We start from the raw sequence: 26,196 nt of genomic DNA, 5'->3' as shown, positions 1-26,196 counted from the left end.
GCGGGGTGTGTTATTGGTTATGTATTTTGAAGATATTAGCCATCCAGTAAAGATGTTTAATTCACAAACCAATAAGCGACGCGCGAGAAGCCTTAACGATGACACTACAATTAATAACGCGTGGCTTGCGTGCTAATGGCAACTTAAGGCTGATCAAGAGACAGGGGCTGGGGTTTGCTATTGCAATTCATGGATTTCATTAAAATGATGTAACGTGTGGGAATTTTTCTCATCGTGTTAATGCCGTGCAAACCACGCCCATCTTTGGGCACTGGATCGCGATGCAGCACAAGGTGTGTGGCGATCACTGGTTTCTTCGGCCGATTTCTTGGCGTTTTAGGTAAATAGCAGGCAGAGGGCGCTCATCGTCCATAGAGGGGTGACCCTGTGCACAAGAAGAGCCTTTGCTGGGAATGTGGTCGCTGTGACACCGCGTATTACGGTAAAGCAGAGGACCAGCAGCTTGCAGCCATTGCACACCCGAGCATCGCATGCAACAGGAGGAGAGGACCCCCCAGCACCCCGGCCAGCACCCCTGAAGCTACCCTACAACCAATCAGAGCCCTGTGAATCATCTGTCCTCCGTCACACACCACAGCAGCTACCCACCCTCCGTTAAGCGACTATTGTAGCAGGTGTCACGACAACCCCACAGAGCATCGCCCAGACCCCCGAAAGCCGTGATATCACACAGCAGCCCCAGGACTGACCTCGGCTCCCGTGATGGCGAAGGATGGCACTGAGACTGCCGAGGAGACGGAGAAGATGATCGAGCCGGAAGTGTGCAAGGAGGAGAAAGACCTGTGCGCTCTGCCCCTTGTGCCGACCCCCGCTGACCCTCAGTTGATGCGAGCGGTGATGCTTTCCGGTTTCGGGGGTCTCAACAAACTGCGTGTGGCCAAGAGAGTCCTGCCGGTGCTCCAAGAAGGGGAGGTCAAGATCCGAGTCAAAGCATGGTCCAGTATAATATTCACTATCCCATATGAGAGAGAGAGAGAGAGAGAGGGGGAGAGATAGAGAGAGAGAGAGAGAGAGACTGTGTGTCTGCGTAACTATGCGTGTCTGTCATTCTGTGCGGTGAACCATGTGTGCTGTCTGTCTGCTTGTGTAAGTACGTGTGTTTCTATCGACAATATATCCAAGTCTAAGCGTGCCCGTGTCTGTGCTTGTTTGGCCTTTTACCCCTCTCTTTCTCTCATGAGCACACACGATCTTACCCCTCGCTCTCATAAACACTCTCTCGGTGACCTCCTTGATCCCTCAACAGCAGGCACAGCGCGCGTGTGTTTTAATCAACATCACAGTCTGGTCCATATTCACTCTTCTATCAGATCAGCGTCCAGTCCACCTAGCCACATAAACCCTTCACACCAAATACAATGCAGTGAGGGGCGAGATTGAGTGCATTTAATGTCAATTTCCTGGTTCGTGTGTGTTTGTGTGTTTATAATTAGATACGGTAACTGGTACAATACCACATGTCAAGTCTTTTTAGTGTACCTGTGTGTACAGCGCTCTTCATTTTTTGTGTGTGTGATATAGTTTATTAACCTTGCACATACAAAAACAGTCGACAATGTAAATACATTTGGATCAATACGTATAGTTAACAACTATATCATTTGATTAATAGCCATTAATGGTTATTAGTCAGACCAATGAATAATTATCGTACCGATCTAATAAAACTCGCATACTTCTAACACAGCTGACCAAAGCAAATATTAAAGAAAGTTGGTTACATTTAACGGTCTTGCCAGAACACATCTGTATGTACATAATGGGAGTTGCACACACACTTGTTAAAATAGAAGGGCCCCAGGGAATAAGTTGCCTCGAATGTTATCGTCAGCTGCTTTAAGGTTTCCAAATCAGAAGCGTGTAAGCACAGGCGACAACTTCTATTTTCTCGCGATAGGTCGCGACGAGGGCCCTGCCTTTCTGTGGTAGCGAGCAAATTCGATTGAAATATCCAGAATAACAACAGCGCTCTTCAGTTCATAGCCAGCAGCGTGTACAGTACACTCTGTGTGTGTGTGTTTATGCATATCGGCGTTTCTATGTGTTTTCCTTTGTGATCCGCCCCAAGTACGCCAACAGCGAGCACAGCGTGTGAGTGACTGTGCAGTTTAATCCGAGACGCCCGCGTGAGCACCTGTGCCCAATTACAGAACTGCTCCACCAGGATGTACAGTATGGAATATGCCCGGTTGCCCAAAGCCATATCTCGCCAAGTGCAATGTTCACCAGCAGACTACCCCATATCAGGCTTGCTGATAAGCCCTGATTATGCCAATGTGCTCCCATTTGCAGGCCTTCTGCGCAGATTGATATGATGCTTATTCACGATGGAGATCCTTAAATCGTTACCTGTTTGCAGCCAGAGTAACAATGTTGTTCACTCCTGCAGTGCCCCGTCTGCAAAGCACATCGAGTGTGCGTGCACGGAACCTCCTCTGACCCACCCACGACATCACAGCATCACAAGCGCCTGCCTGACCCAGTGTAGCCCGCTACTCCCCGGTCTCAACATAAGTGTCACTAAAGTGACAGCACATTGGACTCTGACCTGGCTCCTGGTGACATGTTCACCCTATGCAGACATGCTTTTAAAATGTGCCGACATGACCTCCCTAGCACAATCATAGCACACTCCAACACTGTGCTTGCAGGGCATTTGAACCTGGGCAGCCTGGACCAGAATTGCACAATCACACACGACTGTCTGCCTGGGTAACTCCCTGGAACACTTATCATTGATCAACCGGTGCGATCATCTGTGACTATGTAACACGACTTTGTGGGGAACCCTGGGACCCTGAGTATACATTGATGGCAATGATGTTGTGTCCCGAGTCAAGGACAATCTGTAATCTCTGATACTGCCACACATCTACTTGAACGGTTTGGAAGTGTGCATTTACTTATGTTGGCACGGGCCTTGCGCATATCTCATTCGCTATCTTCTGCAACTAAAAAGTATATACGAGATTGTGCTGACTTTAAACTAAGTATAACCATGTGGGACAGGATGACACCTGAAATAATGCCCGGATTTCTCACCAATTATCTTCAATACTCCGTGTTCCACTCTTCCTAATTTCAGAATTTATTCATTAAAGAATCCAGCTATGCTAAGAGTTAGTCATTATCTGAGGGAGGGCACTTCCCGATAAAACGCCTGGAATACTCAACAGGAACTCGAAGTGACCCTGTCCTTGGGCAAGGGGTGCACATCGTGGGAGGGACGAAGAAGAGGTGAACGAGGAGTGTGGAAGATTTCTGGTAAGTAACCAGGGCATTACCTCCACATTACTCTTCTTCGTCCCAGTTCTTACTCATGAAGAATGCCCAATATCCGAGTTGCTTCAAACAAAATCTACAGACCAGACACCAGATACTTCACACCCACTAATAATTTGAATCAAGAAATGCCTGATGTCAGTGTGATACTGCATGTGGGAAAGCATGGGCAAATTCTATATCCTCCTTTCATGGCCGATGCAAGTGATAGTTTTCAGTGAATGTTAGAGGGGGAAGCTCACATGGGCAGCTGACAAATCTCCAAAATCAAAGCATCAGAACTGTGCATGAGTGATCCTGCATCCTGGTGGGGCAAGGGGGATGCCACAGGGCATATGCCACACAAATAGCTTCCTTTCAGCCATTGGCTGATTGTCAGCCCCAACACTCTTTGACCTCTCACAGAGGCGTCAAAGGTCACAAAAGCAGTTCTGTAACAATACATACATAGGATCCTCCCTCACATCCAAATGTACCACTGTAAAGGTGTAATCTTCTGAGAGAACCTCTGGGAGAGAGGTATGATGTTCCAATAAGGGAGGAGGAAAGTGGAGACAACCTTCAGTCTAAAGGCAGCATCACCCCGCAAAGGGATAGCACTAGGAGAGATTTGTAAACACAAAGAGGTTCAGAGGAGACCCCACAGCCCCCTCATCTATCTTGCTGAAGTAACTACAATCAGGAAGACAATTTTCATTGTGAGGAAATCAACATTCAGAGAAGCCAAGTGCTCCAATGAGGTACCTTGAAGTGCAGGCAACACCCCGGGGAGATCCCATGCTGGTGTCCAAGATCTAGTTCTGCGGTGAGCAAGAGCAAACTTTTTGGGAGGCGTCCATGATAGGTTTGGATGACATAACTCCTCCCCCAGAGTCCCTGAAGGTTCTGATGGCAGCCCACTGGGCTGAAGAGAAAAGGAGAAGGACCCAAACCAAATTATCCTGAAGAAATTCAGAAGATTCCTGGATATCACACTCGAGAGGTAGGGCTCCCAGTCTGCTTCCCAGGATACAGAGGGCTTCCAATACTGCTCATACGAGCGAACAGTAGAATGCTTCTTAGAAACCCATAAGGAGGTGTATTTCTCACCTTGCAACCCCTGGCATCTCAAACCCTCCCGTTCAACAACAAGACAGCTCTCATCTTAGGATACTGTTCAACAGAGAGCCACCCTGACGAAAGAACACGGGTGTGGAAAGACAGAAGAACCAGACGAGGAGTGACAGCCACACCCAGAAAATGGGGAGGCCAAAGGCAGGTAACCCAGATCACCTGTACTTGCTTTCCCTGAATTTGTTTTATAGTCCAGGGATTCAGAGGAGCTGGGAAAAACATGAATAAGGTTTCTAGCCAAGGAATGGAGAGGGAGTCCACCCCTCAGGGCCCACGTCAATGAGCTAAAAACAAAAAAAGTAGGTCAAGGGCTGTTCTTCCTCTAGGCAAACATATAGATTCTCAGCACGACCAAAGACCTGGTGATTGGATGAGATCCAAAAAAAGACCCCAGAGGAGACTGTCTGCCAAGGAATTCTGATATACGTAGGCCAGTGCTGGGTTCTTGTCTATTCAAACCAACAGTGCCTGACACTGGTGATCGGGTGCAAAGAACTGAAGAGCTCAGATGAATGCCTCTAGTTCCATGCAGTTCGATGACATGGCACTCGCTTGCCTGGACTTGTGGTCCTGCATTGTCTGGCGTCTATCTTAGAGTGCTGACATCCATGTTCAAGAGGAGTGCTAGAGTAGGGTTCAAGGGAAACCCCAAGAGCAGATTTGATGATTCTGTAGTAAGGGCTATGGGATGACAGGCGAGCAAAGTTATTCATATTTATTTAGGCTCAGTAAGTATGAAGGAGTATTGAAGGTACGCCCCTGCACGCTCGCACCAGAAAAAATACAGCCCGCTAGGGAAAAAGGCCCAAGACACACTTGTAAGGATAGCAAGTGTTTATTTCTCCAAAATACAAATGCATGAGCAAAGAACTCTGCTGCCGCCAAGCATTCTGAGCTCTGTAGGGACATGCAGCACATTATAAGCACAAATAACATCACCAATGACGTAATCATATAAGGTACAAATCTACGATTCTAGCTGGATGAGCTATGTACTACTAGGGCCTGCACCATATGGGATGCCAGGCCATTGGTCCATTTTCATCTGTTCATCTTCGTCCACATGGGTGCTGCTGTGCTCATTATCCGAGGTGAAGTTGGCCTGACAATTAATTGGCTACTAATACAAACACTGTTGTTTAATCACTGTAACAAGCACCTGGCAGATACAGGGATGGACTATGGGGTAGAGCCGAGGTCACACTAACTCACATGCTTCACTCGCTTCCCAGACAGATCAGCGACTCCCAAGGTCCTCCACCTTTATTTAAGGCTATCATTTTGATCCTACCCTGCACCTCGTAGCACAAATCACCTGACCACCTTCTGGAGGTGCGATAGCCTTACCATCTGATTTTAGTGATCGATCGAGGGGTTTTATGGTCAGTGGTCTGGGTTTGGATGGTGCCATGGCATGCAGGGGTCATGGGATGAAAGCATGGCAAAGTTGTATTTCTTGTGTGGGATCTTCGGGGGCAGGAGGGCTTTGCTATATGTCCCTTGGCATGGTACTGCCATGAGGCGCTCTGCTCCCTTATCATGACATTGCAGGGTGCATTCTTTCCTGGGTGTGAATGCCTGTAACTTTCTTAGAACAGTGGAGGATTTTGTTGGCTCTGTGAGATCTGGCCTGGGTGGGGGTGGTGTTTGCGCTCATGCAAGAGAATCTAATACTAACACACAAAATGATGTTCGCCGCGCTTAGGCCTACTTCTAAGATGGCTACCACTGACCAAGATGGCGTTTACAACCGCATCTATCATAAAGTTTCTATGGCATGCATTATGGTTCAACACCCTCCATTATGTGCCTCCCGGGACCCTTCTCCCCAGATGTGCTCTCTTAGCTTTTATTTTTCATTTTTTATCGCCTAAGGGGGTGGGAAGACCCTCTCTCCTTCTAAACAGTATGAAGCGCAGCTGTCCTTTTCTCCAACCGTCCTTTCTCTCTGCACTCCCACATTCCACCTTATTGAACCTCCATCACTTCATCATGTCACCACAGTTTCCAACCACCACAGTAGCTTTGACTTGAGGGCAATCAATATTGGAATTAGCTTCCCCAGTCCTGTGTCTGTGGCTCCCATTTCCTGTGAAGATGACACAGCTGAGAAAGAAGGTAAAGACTGGCACATGATGTGGCAAAAAAAGGTGGCAGCTGTCAGGTCCTGTAGTCACAACTTCATCCTGACATAGGAAGAGGGAGAAATGCTCCCACTCTTGGCATCACTTCTCGGAGCCTGGGCTTGGTCCACTAGCTCTCTCAGGGTTTGGGCCTGGTCCTCTAGCAGTTGAACCAGCCCTTTGTCCATGTGGAAGATAGCACCTATGTACTAAAGTCTCTAAGTGAGACATAACTGATATTTCTTGGGGTTGATCAGAAACCCATAAAAGCCCAGCTTGGAGAATGTTCTATCCATTCCCCTCTCCACCTTCAGTTGAGAGGATCCCTACACTAACTTGTCATTGAGGTAGGGTGAAACCCTCCCCCATAGTCATACAGAATACCGGAGGAGATGACAGAAAGCTTAAGGGGAAAGCCGTAAACTGGAAGTGGTTGGGGCCCACTGCAAACTGAAGAAACCAATGGTGTCAGTGGTGAACTGGGACATGAAGATAAGTGCTCAACATGTCCCAGCATGGCCATCAAACGCCACTGGTTGAGGAGTAGAATAATCCTATGAAGGTTTTCCATCTTATATGAGAATTTTGTGATAAAGATGTTGTCTCCCTTCAGACTCATCACTAAACAAAAGTCCCTTGAAGCACTATTGTTTAATACCCCTACCCTCTCTTGTAAGGAAGAATCTTTTGGATGGCCCACCTCTGTTGCAGATATTGTAGTTCTGATAGGAGGGATGTTCTTTTCAATGCATTCCAAGGAATGGGGTGACCGGAGGACCTGTCTCTACTGCAGGATTTGAGAATTCTATCCGGTGACATTCCGGAATGTTCTCCAGCAACCACTGGCATGGAACTGCAACTGTCCGGCTCCCACGCAAGACTTCCTGGGAATATCCTTGTACCTGCCCTTGAAGAATGTTCTCCCCTGACCTGCTGAGACACTTTAGCAGGGTCTGCCTGCCTGGACCGACCTCGTCCTATGTGCGTGGGGACAAGTCTTGCAACACAGGATACTTGCATGTTTATCTTGCATATGGACCCAGCCACCCTATCATCCAGCTATCTGGAAGACTTAAGTCCCATGAAATGGTCGATGTAAGGCAACTGATTTTTGGGCAATGTCAGTCTTTGAATCAAACTCATGGATCTAATGCCTGGCTTCTATGAGTTACTCCTCATCAGAGCGGCCACTCGCATGCATCGAAGGTGAGATCAGGGAGAACATTGGCCTGCTTGTGCCTCTCCTCAGTAGACATCGAATAGTCTTCCCCCAGCATCTATTTTGTCTTATAGTATTTGGAAATACTCCAGCATTTTGCTCCGTAGGAGACATAGGTGCAGGTGTGAAGAGACAATTGGTCATCCGCAAGGGTCTTCTTCAGAGAGAAATCCACTTTACAGTCAGTTTGGTTCTGTACTACCACGTCCTCAGGTGCCATTGAGGTTCTCTCTGTAAGATTCGGGAGAAGGGAGTCAACCACAACCACAGTGATCAGCTTGTTATACTCAGCCCCCAAAGTATAAAGTTTGTTCATAATTCACAGCATTAAGATTCTTTCCAGGTCTTACCATTCTTTTAATTGTTTCTTTTCGCCAGCTGGGAAAATAAGGAGGCTCTCTTCGTGTCCCCTTCAAATTGCTGAATGACAGGATCTTCTCACAAACCAACTTACTCCTCTTCAAAGTCTCCATTTGTACCCTTTTTCACCTGTCTCTCCCCATTCCTCTATATCTGTGTCCCTACAGTCTTTATCCTGGCTGTCCCTTGAAACTGAACTTCTCTTTCACTTCCTTTTTATTGCTTACAAATGTGCACATGGTCTTGCCCCTCTTTATCTTTCCACTCTTGTTTCTTTTTACTTTCGTCCCCATCTCTCACATTCACAATCCCAATTTCTCCTTGCTGTCCCTAATCCACCCTGCAGCCAGTCATGCTTTCGTTTGTTCACCTTCCTCCCTCTTTTCATTAGTTCTTCCTCCCCCTTTCATCTCTTTCGGGCTTGTTTAAAATGTTCCTATTGACTTCCCCTGCCCAGTGATTTGATTTGTTTAGTCGCATATGCTCTTCAGTTTACTGTACCATTTCTGTTCAGCACGTTGGCGTAAAGTGCTTTATAAATAAACAAAAATGCAATAATACATTACAATCTTCCTCAGCTGTCGGTACAAAAAAGTGCTTGAAACAAGGCTGTGTAGACTCTCCGATACTATACTATCTGTACGTAGCAGACATGAAGGATGCCCCTGGTAATGTGCTTGGCTACCAACTCAAAAGTGGTGGGTTTGGAGTCAGCTGGTTGTCATATGCTGATGACACTGTTATCATGCACAAAACGCCATCAGGGCTGCAGCATACGCTTAATGCCCTAGATGGGTTTTCTAAGATAAATAAGCTGAGAATGAATGTAAAAAAACAAGATTGTGATAATGGGGTCGCAGTTGCACATGAAAAAAAGCAAGGATATATATGGGATTGAAATGATGAAGTGATTGCAGTGATGAGAATGTATCCATATCTAGGTATCCCGATTATGAACATCCCCTAAAGAATACGATTTTGGGACAATGAAACGTTATTAAACGCTAAATGGGAAAAAAGGGGGGACACTCCTTGAAAGGTTTCCTCGAACTCTATAAAAGTAGCATTGTTCCGGGAGTTCTTTATGCCCTAGAAACTTTTGAAGCTAAATACTTGTCTTGGTTCGATAGATTAGAAGGCAAAATATGGGTCCCAGTTCTTAAAGTTTCTAACACAGTTCCCATCGAAGCAATGAGACGTGAACTGGGTCTAGTTTCTCTCAGTACACTATGGAAAATGCGGTGTTGCAAATTGTTTATAAGAATAAAATTGTCCGAACGGAACAATGGGAGTTTAATGAGCATTATATCTATGAATATGGATGGGAATACCAATGTAAATTAATTCATGGCAAGTCTACAAAAGAATGTGATGACCTTTTTGTATGATATTGGCATCCCTATGCTTGGGGATGATAGCGAGTTTACCACCTTTCAAAAACATCTCAAAAAGAGAGCCATGGAGTGGGATATGTGCAATAATGTATTCAAACTTAGTAGGAAGACACAGTACAGACAGGCCTCCAGATAATATGGGTACTAGGCCTTTTTACACATGAAAATCTTGCAAATACGACAGTTTTATTATTGTCCCGGGTACATTTACACACAGGTTTAGAGCAGAGGGCAGTGCAAAAGGTCAGGTTACTTGACAGAAACTAGGAGGCTTCTTTTGATTTTGATCTACAATGATGTAATTGCAAGTCACCTCTGAAACAGAATGTATTTCTCTGAAGTCTTTCAAAAAAAGAAACTGCACACTGTGATAAAAGGAATGGTTTCTTTCCATTCAGCTTTAGAAGCACTGTGCATAATTTCCTAGAAATTTAGGATTGTATAATTAATTAGATGGACAACTAAGCTGCAATTGAGAATTCATATTTTGTAACAAATTATGCTTTTTTTCCAGTGAAAGCAAACCAGTATTGCACAATTGTATTTTTCAGAGTTCTGGTGCTGTGTGCATAATCATGCGGAGGCAGATCATTTTTACACTGATAATTTAATTTACACTCTAATTATAAGTGTGTAAAACGATGACTATGCACAGTCTAGATTACATCCATTCAACCTTTCAGTCAATGGGGTACATTACTATAAATGGTCAGTGGCAGCAGAGTCTTTGCTCAAGGATGAGCGATTGTCATTACAAAAATCACAGATGTTCTAGCCTCTCAAATCTTCAAGACTACAATTAAAACATTCAAAACCTGACTCTCCAGGAAGTGCAAGCACTGTTCAAAAACAAACCAATGAAAGTTACATTTGTAATTGAAATAGAAACTCAGCAAAACCTGTCCATGTGAGAATCCAGATAGGTATTTAACTTCATGTAGTGCTTCATAAATGGTTCGTCCAACATCTAGGTACTGTGATCATTATACCTCAGTCGATACTCAGTTAACCGACCTCTGAAGGATGTTAGCCAATAAGATAGCTCAGCCGGTTGAGCACTCATTGCTGCACTCTGTGCGTGATCTGTAGGTTGCAGGCTCGAATCCCAGCAAGTCCAACTCAGCCTTTCATCCTTTCGAGGTCGATAAAGGAGTACCGACTTTGGTTTGGTGATAATTGTGATAAATAAGTTCTATGTACAGCACTTGGCCAAAAGCGCTTTATAAATAACCATTTGACCATTAGATTAGATATAGAATTTAGCATGGAGTCCTTGCCTCTCTGCACTGTTGTATCATAGCATTGGCGTACTATTAGGTAGTAATAGCTCCAGAAAATGAGGAGTCATTAAACATCAAATGACAATTCTGCTATCGAGCCTCAAAACACACAATACAATTCATGTTTGCATTACTATGTAATTGGCTAGGTTTTTGTGATTTCAACATTTAAATATACACAGGAGAGATCAAATGGTCAGACCTTAGAGAAATAATGAAAGGTATATTCTGTCACAATGCAGAAAGCTGCTGTACGGTAATGATTTCCATACAGTTTGTACATGCGTCAGCTGGATGTCACATACATTTTACTCTCTTGCAAAGGAGAAAAGTCACTTTTACTCTCAAGATCACATTTACTCTCAAAGTTTAAAAACAGTGAGTAAAATACTCCCACCTCAAAATCTTATCTGGAGCACTGAGTACACACAATATACCCGGATGGGGTATGAAATTGGGAAACCAAAAAGATACATTACAAAAATGTGCAAGCATGGGGGACTACGTTTCATCCTATTGCTCCAATTTAATATATTACCTTGCTATGACTATGTGGGGAGCTCTTTGGCTGTCTCGCACCAAGATAGACTGTCGTTTGTGCAAGAAAGAGGTGGAAACCTGTAGACATCTATTGACAAATTGTATTTATTGCCAAGAATATTATGATAAAGTATATAGGGATCTGGTGAGCGATCCTAGAATGGTATCGACTGACCAATTCTGGTTAGCTATATATGCAGCAGACACTCTAGTGTATGTGGGAGCAGCATATTATATCTGGAATGAAATAGGAAAAAAAGTTACCCACAAATCAGTCATTAATGCAATGTACTTTAGAATTTTTCTATTCTGAACACTAATTTGTCATATAGTCATATAGGTATTTTAGTGATGTATATTTTAATAATGTAGGAAGCTGATGATTGTTGATTTCTTCTTAAATTTCCAATTATTAATGTTTTAAGGTTTAGGTGATATGGTTGACTCTGTTTTGTTATCATTTTTATGATTTGATTTAACAAGTAAATGATTAATAGAGCGATATGTTTGTTTTGTTTGTAAATGTATTTATAATGGATTTTATGTATCTTCAAGTGAAAATTGTATAAGGTTTTAATTAACCAATTGCACTATAAATTAAATTAATAAAATAAACGGGTCTTTGCACTTCATTCAGGTGGACCCATGTGTCACCACTTTTGCCATTGTTACTGAATGTTTGGAAAAAATCTTCTCATTCTCAGTCCTGGATATTTTCCAAGCCTTTCCCCTTTGTTTTGAGGAAAACAACATTAACTGACACATCACTTTCATTAGAATACATTGCAAACAATGAAAAACAAACCACCAAAACGCACACGTCTGCCAACGAACTGGGAGCTGTTGTGGCTTAGGTGGGACTATGTGATCACAAACCACACAGAGCCGTAGTGCTTATAACCTCTCTTTATTTCCTCTTCTACAAACTGAAACTCCCTTCCCTTCCTACCTAGGCCCTCCTGTGGTCACGTGGCCTGCCTTCAGGGACTTAACTGTTTCTTGCCCACAACACCTCCCCCTTGCTTATAAAGGTTCTCAGATCACATTTGCTCGATCAGCCGTGATGGTCTCTTCACCATTCGGTGCGGTCTTACCGGTGATTCGCGGGTCTCGCCTGTGTAATACCCCATCCAAATGGCCCATGTCAGCTCAGGGGTATCCAGTTCGGGTGGTTGGAGCCGGCAGAAGAACGATGCATTCCAAGTCATTTTGCATCCATCTCCTGTTGCAGTGACCATCAACCCTTTGACTTTGGTCACGAGGATTTGAGCATGTGGCCCTTGGAAACATGCATCTGTTACTGGATGGGATTACACCAGAATAATTCTGAGTCCAAATAACCGGACAAACTCAAGAAGAGTGCAAGTTGCTGTTTTATTAGTAATTATCTAAAACAGGGAGGTTTCAACGAACATCAACAAATGTACGCTCATTCTCAGTTATTTCCACATGAAATACAATGATATACTTCTTTATGCATCAGAATGACATCATGCTGCGTGGCAATAGTGAAAAACCTATCAAGGGTTGGGATTGGTTAAGGGACACACCTAGATATAGAATCATATAGGAGCTAGGTTTGATATTGGCTGTCCGATATCAGGTGGACAACTTATGACTAACTCTTCACATGTGTCATTTAAGAAAAATCAGTTACACAGCATTTCATTGGTTTCTCAAGCTTTAAGGTCCTTCATTATATGGACTCATACAATTGGTTTGGTATGCTTGTGCCATGTCTGGATCATTGGGTTTAATTAGCAGCACATAAGCCAAGACCCAGGTGCAAGTAGATAGCACATGAAGTTGCCCTACGGCCCAATTAGCCCAGCATCTCTCATTACTCATGCCTTCTGCCATGAAATTCTCTTTGTACTTGGCCTTGCAGAGTATTCTTGTCCTAGGAATGCAACAGGAGGGGGGGGGGGCACTCACTATCGTGTCTGGAACTCCAAGCTAAAGCCCTATTTCCAGTCTTGACTCACGTGACAAGAAACCATCATTCTGCTCATTCTGCAAGCTTTTAAATGTTTTAATGAATTAAGACTTGGCATCTTCTGTGTTCTTTCTTGCACCTTAATGTGAGAGGATTCATCCTCTGCATGCATGTTCCTCTTCTGTGTAGATATCTGACCTCAACTTCTCAGTTCTTCACTTAAGGCCAAACAGCCTCCCAACGCAGCTCCAACAACCAGTTATTCTACTGCGACACAGCCTTTCATTTTCTCTTCATGATTCTATGCCTTACTTATTTCACGATACTAATGTCCAGTTTCTGTACAATGGCGGCGCCGCCTGCATTCTATTCACTACTTGTAGCTAGCCTATACGATGACTTGATCTGTCTTGCATTTCAGCGCATGTACATTCATTATCCTTCTGATTTCTGCTGCACTTTCTTATGTGTAATCTTCTTCTTTTACACCTTTAGGGTTCACTTGATACTTTACTTCGTTATTTCTCCTCTAGGATTCATGTGTTGTCTTCACTCAGTATTTCAGGACATGTGCACACTTTCTTATGATGTCATCAGTCCATTTTCTTAGCTCTTTCTCATATTCCCTCAGGGATTTCCTTCTGCAGGCTGTCATCAACTTGAGGGTACATTCGATATGGTTGTCTCAATGGATACTGCCTTCCAAATACTTGCTGCAGTATTGGTACTATAGCTGGTGTTAGACAGGGCACAGTCTCATCTCTCCAAAACAGGGCAAGTAGGTGAGTAGGATCTCCTGCAAATGTGTATGTCTGCTGCTCTACATTCCCCCCTCTGGTCGAGCCCTCGACCACCTCCTCAAGTTTTCCTGCTTTTTTGAATCTTCTTTTGAAGAAGGGTTTCTTTGGTATCCATATCTTCGTCACCCTCCTCAGGGTGCCCAGGTCATGTAATTGCATTCTCCCCTTGTGGTACAGAAGATCCAACATCCCACATAATTCTTATGATCCGTTGGGTACTGGAATTTTGTTCCTTCAGGTGCCACAATACTTGCTTTTATGTGGTCTCTAATGGTACTTTCGGTCTGCACGTTGTCTTCTGTTTCATCCTTCACATCAATCATGATCTTCATTCTTACTGCTTTCTTTGCTGTTTTCTGGCATTGTCAAATTATTATCCTTGTAACAGAGAATCCGAACATCATCATCACCAATATTGCTCCAAGGAATTTGAACACATTTGCCATCCAGTCGGGAATCCATGCAAACAGAAATGAGAACCAATCGTCATCTCCAATAGCCTCTGTCTCCTCCTCCATTTTCGTGTGCAGTTCAGTCAACATAATTGTAGCTTCCGTCAGAGTCCCGTTATCACTGTCATGGGATGGTATAAATGTACAGCAAGAAGGCCAGACCTTGGTGCAAACACCTCCTTCCATTGCTGTAATCATGTCGAGGACACACTTGTTCTGAAGGGTCATTAACCTTATGGCCCCCAACTCTTCCTTTTATAGTGGCATTGGTTGTCTGTAACAGCTCCCATCTGGTAATCTGCAGCCATTTGGCATTCATTGCTGCTTGGGGTCCAGGCACAAATATAGATGTTGTTATCATAGCAGTCTTGCTGAAACACTTGTGTTCATCCGGAATCTCATTGTAAGCTTCTATTGACTTAGCTGAAAAATAATTCTCTCTCTTCATCCACTGGAGTGCAAGTGACCTTCTTTTTCTCAGGTGCTCATCCACCTTTGGAAATCCCTCGATATTCAGGTCGCTCTGAGGAATCACCAAGACTGGAACATGGATGAGCACAATGGAACACACTCTTCCCCAGTTCCTGGGCAACTTCATATATGCTCTGGATCCACAGGCCCAATATCAATCCACTAGGGCAGCAGTCCCTCTCCTCATTCCTGTGATGTCAATTATGTTCTTGCACCCTTTGTTCTCTCCAACTCGGACTTTACATTTGCTTCGAAAGCACATTGTTGCATTAATCAATGGGACGACAGCCACTGGTCCTGATTCATCATCCACCCATGTCAGCAGTTTAGAGTTCTTGGCCCATGACTTTAGGCACTCATTGTTCACTTTCTGCACCTCGTGCACTGGTTCCTTCCTCAGTAGATGAGCTGTATACGGGACATCATCCCATCTTCCCATCCTTTGGTCATAATCACTTATACATAGATTAAGAGCTGTGAGCACTCCCAACATCCAGGCATTCAAGTCTTTTCAGTTTTGTCAGTGCAATTAACCCTCTTAATTTCTTCAATAAATACTTTGTCTTGTCCCACAGAAGGATACATGAGCATTTTGTCTGTACATACAGGCTCTTTTTCCATTTGCATTGTCTTGATATAATCATCCTGGTATTGGAATGTCTGTCTTGATCACCATCACAGAATTACCCAGCTCCCTTGGAACTGTCCTCTGGTTGTACATGCTGCTAGGTGGCTGGAACACTTCACATCATGTGCCGACACCTCTTTTGAAATTAATGTTCTTTCTGTACTCATGGCATAGGGGATGAGAGAGCAGACATAACAGCTCTCATCAGATGCTCTATTCCCTACATTTTTCATATCTTGGTACCACATATTATTCCCCAAATAACCCAAATGATCAAGATAGGTATGTATCCCCTGGTTATCTTCTTCTGCATCCCTCTTATGTCGTTTGACATGCCCAAATGGGTCAAAGAAATTATCATCATTTGTACTTGTACTGGGAAAAATCACATGTGTCGTGTTTTCAATTGAACCATCAGAATGATAAAGACTTCGGAATGTAAGATACAAAAGGAAGAAAGGAAAGCACATGCATATGTATATCATGCATAAAAGTCTTGAAAAAGAATTTGTTTGCTACGCCATTTCTTGTTGAATTGCTTGCCTTCTTGTTACTGAATCATTTTTAATATATGTACTCAAATCACATTCGTGGTTGCACAATCTGCCCGATTATTGCAATCAAAACCCTCCTTATAACTGGGCTGTTCTTTGGATCTTGGAGAAAGGTGAGAATATTAACATCTCTCCTAACGAGGGTAGGGTATGATTGAAGTATAAACACAAAAATTGCAACCACAAACCCACGTGTGTCACTATCACCTGGTGTCATATGTTACTTTTGCAATATATTTTCTCAAAATGTATCTGGGTATTGACCTCCTTTCCAGTTTTTAATAAGGAATTGGCACTTAGGCATAGTGGCAATATGAAGAATCTCTAAAAAGTATGTTTTAGCTCTGGAATTCGCGGAAAGTCCATGCACTTCCTGCTCATATTTTAAGGAGTTTCCAATGAATTCCAGTGCAAAAGAAATATTTTTTAATCACACACTTGCTTTATTGTCCTTCTTCTTGGTCATCGATCGAGTCTGCACACGCGACAATTCTCCTTCTTGTCTTGCTTCCCAGTCAATGGGTACTAGAGGGAGGGTCTCGCCATTGTAGATCTTTATGTCGCCCAAATGTAACCACACTCTTCTTCCAGACACCCTAACTGTAGTAGGGAAACACTTGATCTCCAACATTCAACTTTGGTGGTGGCAATAATTTGCTTGGATCAGTTCCTGGGCTGTCTTCTTCTGTGTTCCTCAACCCCTCCCTCCAATGCTTGACTTGATCTGAAAAGAAAGAAACACTGGTAGTCATACATCTCAAATAATCGTGCATCTCATCACCTAGAGTCTGCACTACGCTCTGGGCATCACTTCTAACTCTAGATGGGGGCATGAGGGGTGTCCTCATATGGCGCCCTCTTACTAATTCATGGGGCGTAAGATGATGATCTGAACCTGGATGATTTCGAAGGGCATACAAGGCTAGGGGTAGGCAACATAGCCATCCCTTTTTTAAAGTTAATCTAATCTTTGCTATTCTTTCCTTGGGGAGGCCGTTGAGCCTCTCACATATGCAGTTTTCTTGTGGGTGATAACCAGAAGAAAACGTATGCTTTATGTTCAATAAAAGCCCTATTTGTTAAAATAGCTAATTAACGAAGTGTGACCCATTAGCGGACCTTAATCCTTCGCACACACCCCATGTCGGAAATACCCTGCGCACTAAGAACTTTGCTGCGCAGGTGGCATCAGGATGTGTACAAGGACCAGCTTCGATCCACCGAGAAAAGGGACACACCACCACCAATAGATACCTATATCCATTACATGTCTGCAGCATATTGACGTAATCAATTTGCAAATGCTGAAACGGTCCATTTGGACAGGGTATTACTACTCTGATTGTTCTTAGTGAATGCCCAGCTGTAAACTTCTGACACACAGTGCAATTCACAATGAACTATGCAATGTGTTCCAATAGATTGGGAACAAACCAGTCCTCTGCAATAGTAGCAGCAAGACTTTTTCGGGTTATATTTGTGGGGTAATGCAGCTGCTCAAGTGCGACTTTCAGTAATGCCGCTGGCATCACTGGCTTTCCAGTGCTTTCCTGTCTCCATAATGCTTCTGTGTGGGATGATGAACACCCCCTACGTCTCCATAGCTCCTGCTCTTCTTGTGGGACTCCACCCTGTATCTCTATTAAAAAAAAAAAAACTTTTGACTTTTAAACAGGCTTTCCAGTGTCCATATTACATTGGTCCCGCAATCTCCACTTCCAGGACTGTATTTGCCCATATCCTTTGATTTAAATTCATTCTGATGTCAATTTTATTACTATTTGGATCAACAATAGAATACTCTAATAGATGTAGTATTCAGAATATCACACACGTAATGTGGCTCATTTTATTTTTTAGTAAACAATTCTCAACAAATATACAATTCCCAACAGAACAAAGTTTTATTCAATCCGCATTGTCTTTTGCGGTCGAATGACATTTTTTGTTGATATCTTGACATCACACGTACGTTGAGTGTGACGTCATCACGCCGCCGCAGCATTTCCGGGTTAGTGTTCTTCTTGCAGTAACACGAAGAGCAACTCCGGTGTATTGGCCATTAGGCATGGATTATTGACGCTGGGGATTGAACCCTGATCTTATCGCACGCCAAGGAATTAACTTGCAGGTGAGGACCATCATGTCCTATTTAGACTACATTTATAATTTAATATTACGTCACTACAACGGGCTTACATCGTACCAATATACTTGCTCTTTCTGAATGCAATTTAAAGAACAAAGCTTAGTGACTTCTGTAGTGCCGAATCGGGCAAGTTACATCTCATTGAATATTTGACAGAGATAATGATGTTAGTAGGAGGATAAGGCCCAAATGCACTCACTGCATGCCTCCATTTTTCTTTTTCATCCAAAGACAACAAATGATTCATATGGAGATATTAACTCCGTGAAGATAATTTGACCAAAATCCACCGGGAAACATTACCTACTACTATTGCTCCTACAAGAAGAAGTTTTCATTGGCATAATGGATTACAAAAAATCAACACATTAACTCGGAAAGGGACGGATAGATCCCTGAGGTAGGTCATTTTCATCTAGAGGCCCGATGGAACAAATGCATATTTTGGCTTTATTAATCACATATATCATCCTTTACATGGTAACTAGGTAAGGATACCCAATGTATCTTTTATTGATATTACAGGTTTGAGATAAGACTACCCAGCTTTTTAGGTAAGCTATGGGGATTGGGTTATCACTGGAATAAATGCTTTGGCATGCATTTGGGTAGGAGAACCCACAAAAGGATTTTTACTATCCGCCAGTATCAACACAATCATAGAATCATAATCACGTTATATTCTCACCATAACAATGCGTCATGATGAATGTTTCTGGGCACTTGAATTTGCACTGGACCTTTTTAATTTCCTTGGTGATCCACAACTCTTGTATTAATTTATTATTTATACACCTCATGTATAATTTTATTTCATATTTAGACCTAAAACAACTATTTAACATAGGAAGGCAATTGATTCATGGTGAGACAATGACTAATGCTGACTTGAAATTGTAATTTTCCTTTTGTATGTATTTTGGCCATGACATAATGCGTTCCTCAATGCCAAAAACCTGTGTGGTATGTGTGACTTTAATTTCAATTTTCATTGTTGATGTTTTTTGTTCTTTCATTTTTGGTCTTGTCTTGTTTTCTTGAAATTGGGAATAATGATAATATACAGCCTTGATACGACCAAAACAGGACGAAACACGTGTCAGCTGTTCTGTGAAAATAAAACACCAATATCACAATCCAAGACATTGCATATCTAAAGATTTTGCTTGTTTACTTTATGTATTGTTAAATAACCTTTGATTTTAAGTCGGAGAAGAAAATTCCTTGAACAAAATATATATGTAGCAAGTGCGAATATAGTCTCAAAATGACCACTTAAACTGTATCTATATTAGTTGCGTAATTGACAGCATAATAAATCCCTTTCGTACCATCATACTTCCATTTGATACTACTTTGACATTTTCAGTTTTGAAACTCAACATTTCTGAGGAATACGCAACTCTTTTAGCTTCCGAATCGGTGGCTTCATTTCCATGAGAAATAAAGTCTGTTTGTTTAGTATGCGCTGCGCATTTTACGACTGCTATGGCCACTGGGAGTTGTAGTGCCTTAATGAGCCTGTCCAATAAAGATGTATGTTGCACTGGAGTGCCGTCTGTGAAGAGATAACCCCTCCTTTTCTAACGTGACAGTCCTGCGAGTATGGTTGACGTCACATAGTCGGAGTCACTGTACACCGTCACTTCCTGATCTTTGTGTTTCTCGAGCACAACAATAAGCGCTACCAATTCTGCTGCCTGTGCTGAAAAATGGGATGTAGTCTCGTACTCGCCACTACCTCAAATTCACCATTTCATCTGTATTATACAACTGTGGATCCTGAATGCTTCTCCCACTAGTTTAATCGATTTTTGATGAGCCATCAGTAAAAAGAATCTCCCCCCACTAAAGCATTTTCTTTCACACAGGATGTATCATCATAAAATTCAACATATTGAGCGCATTTGTGTACATGATCACCTTCTTCTATAGGTTAAGATACAAACATGGCTGGGTTCACTATTTTACATCTCACAATTTTAATCACTGGATTAGAAATCATTACTTCATATACAGTAGCTCTTTCTATCATAAATGTACCTTTGGGTTTCTCTAAAATGGCAAATAAGGCACGCTCCACATACAGCGTCATTGCACAGCCCATAGTACTACTTGTGGACTTCTCAATCCCGAATGCAGCAGCAGCCAAAGATTGTTTGCATGGAAAATGTCCTCTTATAACTGGATCTAAAATCCCACTGTAATACGCCAAAGGTTTATACCCTAGTGTGCTTCTTTGTGTAAGTACTGCTGTCATTACTGATCCATTAGTGTGTGAAAACAAATAATATTCTTCACTTTAATTGGGGATTCCCAAAACTGGAGCTGTACAAATTGCTCTTTTTAATTCCTCCTCCATTTCTTCAGTCCATTCTATCTTTGTTTTACAAACTTGTGCTTTCTTAAGTGCTTGCAAAAGTGGTCTTGTGTATGTGCTGTAGTCGAACACCCAGGCCCTACAATAAGTGCATAGGCCCAGAAATTGCTGCATTTGCCTAACTGTATTTGGCTTTGGTGTTTTCATAATAACCTCAGCTCCCTCATGTGCCACTTTCTTTCCTTCATGTGAAATTAACTGGCCTATGTACACACCTCTTCCTGCCAATACTGTAAATTCTCCTTATCTACTTTGTATCCCTTGTCTCACAATACAGTCATTAACTGAACAGAGTCCTTCCTACATTTATCCTCTGTTTCACTACCAATTAATATGTCATCTATGTACTGAATTACCGCACTTTTGAGTTCAATATTGCCTAAACCCATCTGTAGGACCCTATTAAAAATCTATGGGGACTCACAATACCATTGAGGCAAACGAGTATCTTTCAGTCTTTTTTGTCTGAACGTAAAGGAAGTAAGATCTTGTGAGTCTTTGTGCAACGGGATCGAGAAAAACACATTTTTCAAATAAATCACTGTGAAATATTTAGCTTCAACTGGGATGCTGCACAATATTGTCACAGGATTCGGAACTAATGGAAATTCTGCTTCTACAATCTGATTAAGAAGGCACAAGTCCTTGATAAATCTCCACAACCCTCTTTTGATTATTTAATCAGATACATCACAGTATTGCATGAAGAGTCCGATGGCACTAGGGTTCCCTGTTTTATCAACGCTGAAATAGTCTCAAATATGCCTTCATCAGCTTCTCGAGACATGGGGTACTGTTTTGCTCAGGGTAAAATTGCTCCTGGCTTGAGTTTTATTTTAACCTCCCCTATTCCCTTCAATAGGCCAATGTCATATGGGTCTGTAGTCCAAAGGACACTTGGCACCTTTTCTATGTCTTCCTGAAAGAACGCTGGTCTTTGCCACATCAGTGCCATTCGCTGTGGGACTTCCCCTTTCTCAATCTTTATCCAATATGTAATGATTATAAAAAACACTACTTCATCAACTATACGTTCATCTCTGAACATACCTTCATCTGTTATATCAGTCAAATCTGTATCCTTCCTCAAGAGCTATCACTGTTCTCCATGCTCTGCTTTGGTCATCTACTCCTTCAAGCATTGCTATTTCCCCTCTTGCTGTAGCTGCTTCCAATTCTATGGAAATTCATCAGGTATCCTCACAATTTGCCCTACTAATCCAGGTAGCCATTGTTTATACATTTGCAGTCTCAAATACAATTGATAGCAAATTGGTCTTTGGTTGACAGTGTTTTTATTTTGATAAAGGTAATTTGGGTGCTGCTTGGTGGTGACTACTAACACTCAGACTGCCGAGTGTGTCACAATTTATGAAGAACAGAATTTTCAAGTCACTTTCTAGCGCACCTGAAGTTAACGCTAACTATAGGTTAAATGATGTTCCAAAAATCATGTTTGTTGTATCATGAGGCTTTTTTATTCCAAAAATGATCCTCCAAAAATTGTTCTTAAATAGTAGTGCCCTCTAAATGTGTTTCACCAAATCTTTTGGCTCATCAGGAGGGATTTATAACAGAAAATTCAATTCAAATTCATTGATTAGATATAAACATGCCTAAAAGAAAGCAAAAATAAAATCATATATATAACTGATGAGCATCTCTAGCACTGTGAAAGCAAAGGAACAATATTTGTATCACAAAAATAACAAATGGCGCAAAATTAGGTTCAATCTTGAGAAAAACAGGCAGTAAAGTCATTTGAGAATGAAAGTTAACATGTTGTTAGCATAAGTTCCTGTTATGTATAACATTGGTAATCTTACCTAATGATTAAATATTTGCATTCATCTAGAGAGCTTGGTCCATGTTTAGATTCCAAATTAGTTTGAAATTGGAGTGGTCTTGGTAACATGTGTAATCCATGTAGCCATGTTAATAAAATGCTCACTGCATACATGAAGACTTCTGGATCTACCGGAACCCCTCGTAGAGCCACTTGTCCTGTAAATGCTAGTATAAACTCTCCTACGTTTAAATAGTGTATTCCTGGAGTGGAGCACACTATTCCGAAGGAAATCGTCATGTTAAGTTTCGTCATCAAATCTCTACCCAGAATGTTAACTGGTGTTTGTCAGGAATATAACAAGGGGACATACATGTCACATTTCCCTAAAGAAATAGGTAATTTATCAGTAAACGGAACTAAATTTGTAGCTCCAGAGAACCCTTGAGCATTCATGGCAATACCTGGTATTTTCCCTCTCTTATACAAGAGCGAGTCGCCCCAGTGTCTACAAGAAAAGAAAAAGATTTGCCTCCTATAGTCACATCGACCCTTGGTTCCTCTTGGGGGGTCTGGTGTTACTGATAGTAATGAACACATCAAGTCACCCTCTGAGCTGTCCTATTGAGGATAAAAATTAATCCCTGTCCCCGTAAAAGGTTTCACTCCTACCTCAGTGACACCCTCTATCCTAGGTGCTAGTGTTTGCCCTGTGTTCGCATTCCATTGTGTCTGCATAGGTGCTTGTTGCGACTGCCCTAATGGTGGGTGCATTTACACTGGCCCCTGCTGTTGTGCCTGCTGTGCTTGCGGCACCTGTGTCTGATAGGATATGTGATCCTGGGCACAACCCTCTTGTGTTCGTGTGCTGCATGACAGTGGATGACCTGTCTTCCCTTTTGAGTTTTGTCCATTCTGTTGCATGTTTCCTTGTCTTCTACATATACATGCAATATGCCCTATAAACCCACAATTCCAACACGATGGGGGTGGCCCTCTGGCAAACCCACCATTATATTCTCCCTGTATGTTCTGATTTCCACCCTGGGCATTTTGAAATCCTCTTGGGTGTTCTGAATCCTCCACCTCTTCCTCATGGCCAAAACCCAAAGCCACTTTGATACACTGGGTGTAAATTATTCAGCTGCGATGCACACGTTAATTGTTGTGCTCCTCCTCCTTCTCTATTTGTCAATACTGCCCCTTCTATAGCACATTTTGACAATTTCTTCTGATCTAACTTGTCTTCCTCAAACTTCCTGTTCTCATCTTTCTTTCTATTCCTCTCTTGTAACAATCGGCAATGATGCATGATAGTCAACTGTATCTCAGCCCACGGCTTTGCTTCCATTCTTACTTGTTTTTTTCATTTATCTCTGTACCTTATCTGGCGATCCCTGATACAAAATATGATAGAATAATGCCACTTTTTTTCCCCAAGTCTCACTCGTCACAACCTGCCATCTCTCTTCAATATCCTTTTTCCTTCAATTGTTGTGCCTCTTCTTCGTCTCTCTTTCTTTCTCTCCTATCCCTTTCTTCCTTTTCTTTCTTCCAACTTCATACTTCCTTTGTTCCTCTGTGCGCTTTTTGTCTTTCTCCTGTTCCTCTCTATATATCTTTTCCCGTCGTTCCCCGCTTTTTCTCCCTTGCTCATCCTCCCCAAATCGCTTCTCTCGTTCCCCATCCTTCTTTTCTTGTTTGTCTTTGTCTTCCTTTTGCCTAACCTCCTTGATGCTTGTCCCATCTAACTTGAGTAATATCTGTCCTCCCATCCATTCATTATGCACAAGTGTTACGTCATCAGCCCTATCCTTTTCTCCTTTCCATCTCTTAATATCCTTGTCTATATCTGGTGATATATTCGATCTCTCGCCTCGTTCCTCTTTATCTCATATGAACCTACACGCATCTTCCTTTATTTTTTGCTCTCTTCTGGACTGTCAACACTACTATCACAGTGGGGGGGTGCATATACTGGATTAATATACCCCACTGCTGCTTTTAATTCCTTTAAAGGATACAATCCTGTCTCCTCTGCATCTACATTCTTAGTGTCAAGCGGTTTAAGAGGAGCCGAGGCTTGATGCCCTCCCCTTTATGCTGATTAAGCATCCACTCTGCCTGTAGCGGATCCTCTTGTTCCTCTTGAAACATTTTCCAGAGTTCTAAAACTGACAGTCTTTCTCAGATTTCTTTCCTGTGTTCGCAGCATGCACATATGTGGTCATGTGTTGTAATACTGCCTTTGACAATGATAACCCTTTTGGCTATGGCATGAACATTTTATCAGCTGCGCCCTTTAACAATTCTGCACTGTACTGTTTGAGCATGGGTGCATGCCGTGGTAATATTTTACAAAGATGCATAAGAGGAGTGACCGCCATAATGACAAGTCACAATTACTGTTGATATTTACCAGATCATTACCTTGTTATATTTATTGAATCTCTACTTATCTCAAAGCCTATTGCTCACCACCTTTAATCTTAAAACAATAAATATGAGCAACCATCATCAATCACCGCTCAATCCTCTTTTGTCTCAACAACCGATCTTTCTTCTGACTGGTGCCAATTGTTTACTGCACTTAACTCAAAACAACTTAAATTCCAGATTTCACAATTTATCACTTTTCAAAACTTCATACATCAAATAATAATCACAATAACCCAGTACATGTTAAAAACAAACCCTGTGATCACTTTCTCTTTTCACTATAATGTTTATAGTAAAAGGTATTCTTCCTTTGCCTCCAATTATATTACCCCGTAATATAGTTTAAGATGTCCCCTTCCACGGTTCTGACCATGTGTATCCTCTCTCTTAGTATTCCGATTGGAATTTGAGACGTCTTCTATCTCACTTGAAATAGGATAACCTAGGTGTTCCTTTATCCACACAAAATTCCCGTTACCTAACTTATTTTCATAAAATATCACAATCCCGCCCCTTTATATTGCCATTTCCCTTAGTCTACTTAAATCCATTTAATCGACTTGAGGCCTTTGGTATCGACTCCTCCTACAACCCGAACAGTTCGCCTTCTGTCCGCAGAGCGCCTGTGGAAACCGAGCAAGGATTTCTTCAAAGAGGGACCTGTCCACTGTCTCAGTATTTCTTGAAAGTTTATTTCTATTGGCCACTTTCCACAGGAAACTCCACGATCTTCCAGCTAATGGCAGAGGATGCTCGGTCTTCTGAAACTCTGAAGTCAAACTAGTTTAGATCTAAACCATCTGCACCACTACCACATGAGCATATGGCCCTTGGAAAAATGCATCTGTTACTAGATGGGATTACACCAGAAACCTTTGAGTCCAAATAACCGGACAAACTCAAGAAGATGGCAATTTCGTGTTTTATTATCAAGGATCTAAAACAGCGAGGTTACAACAAACACTCTCAGTGATTTCCACATGAAATACAATGCTATACTTCTTTATGTGTCAGAATGATATAATGCTACGTGGCAATAGTGAAAAACCTATCAAGGGTTGGGATTGGTTAAGGGACACATCTAGATATAGAATCATATAGGAGCTAGGTTTGGTATTGGCTGTCCGATATCAGGTGGACAACTTATGACTACCTCTTCACATGTGTCATTTAAGAACAATTAGTTGCATAGCATTTCATTGGTTTCTCAAGCTATAGGGTCCTTCATTATATGGACAAATATAATTGATTTGGCACACTTTTGCCATA

General features: G+C 42.2%; 1 protein-coding gene across 1 annotated transcript in view; it reads left to right on the top strand.

Annotated features, from left to right (window-relative positions):
- Positions 1 to 260: 260 nt before the first annotated feature.
- The window catches only part of VAT1L (vesicle amine transport 1 like), a 1,329,730-nt gene continuing 1,303,794 nt past the window's right edge, over positions 261 to 26,196 (top strand). The window contains exon 1 of the mRNA XM_069652882.1: positions 261 to 956. Within this exon, the coding sequence (XP_069508983.1) occupies positions 724 to 956 (233 nt within the window). The 5' untranslated portion in view covers positions 261 to 723. The remainder of the gene's footprint in view (positions 957 to 26,196) is intronic.

This window comes from Ambystoma mexicanum, chromosome 1p (genome assembly GCF_040938575.1).
Source record: "Ambystoma mexicanum isolate Mex_15411 chromosome 1p, UKY_AmexF1_1, whole genome shotgun sequence".
Classification (NCBI taxonomy): Eukaryota; Metazoa; Chordata; class Amphibia; order Caudata; family Ambystomatidae; genus Ambystoma; species Ambystoma mexicanum.
This window is presented reverse-complemented; position numbering and strand designations above follow the sequence as displayed.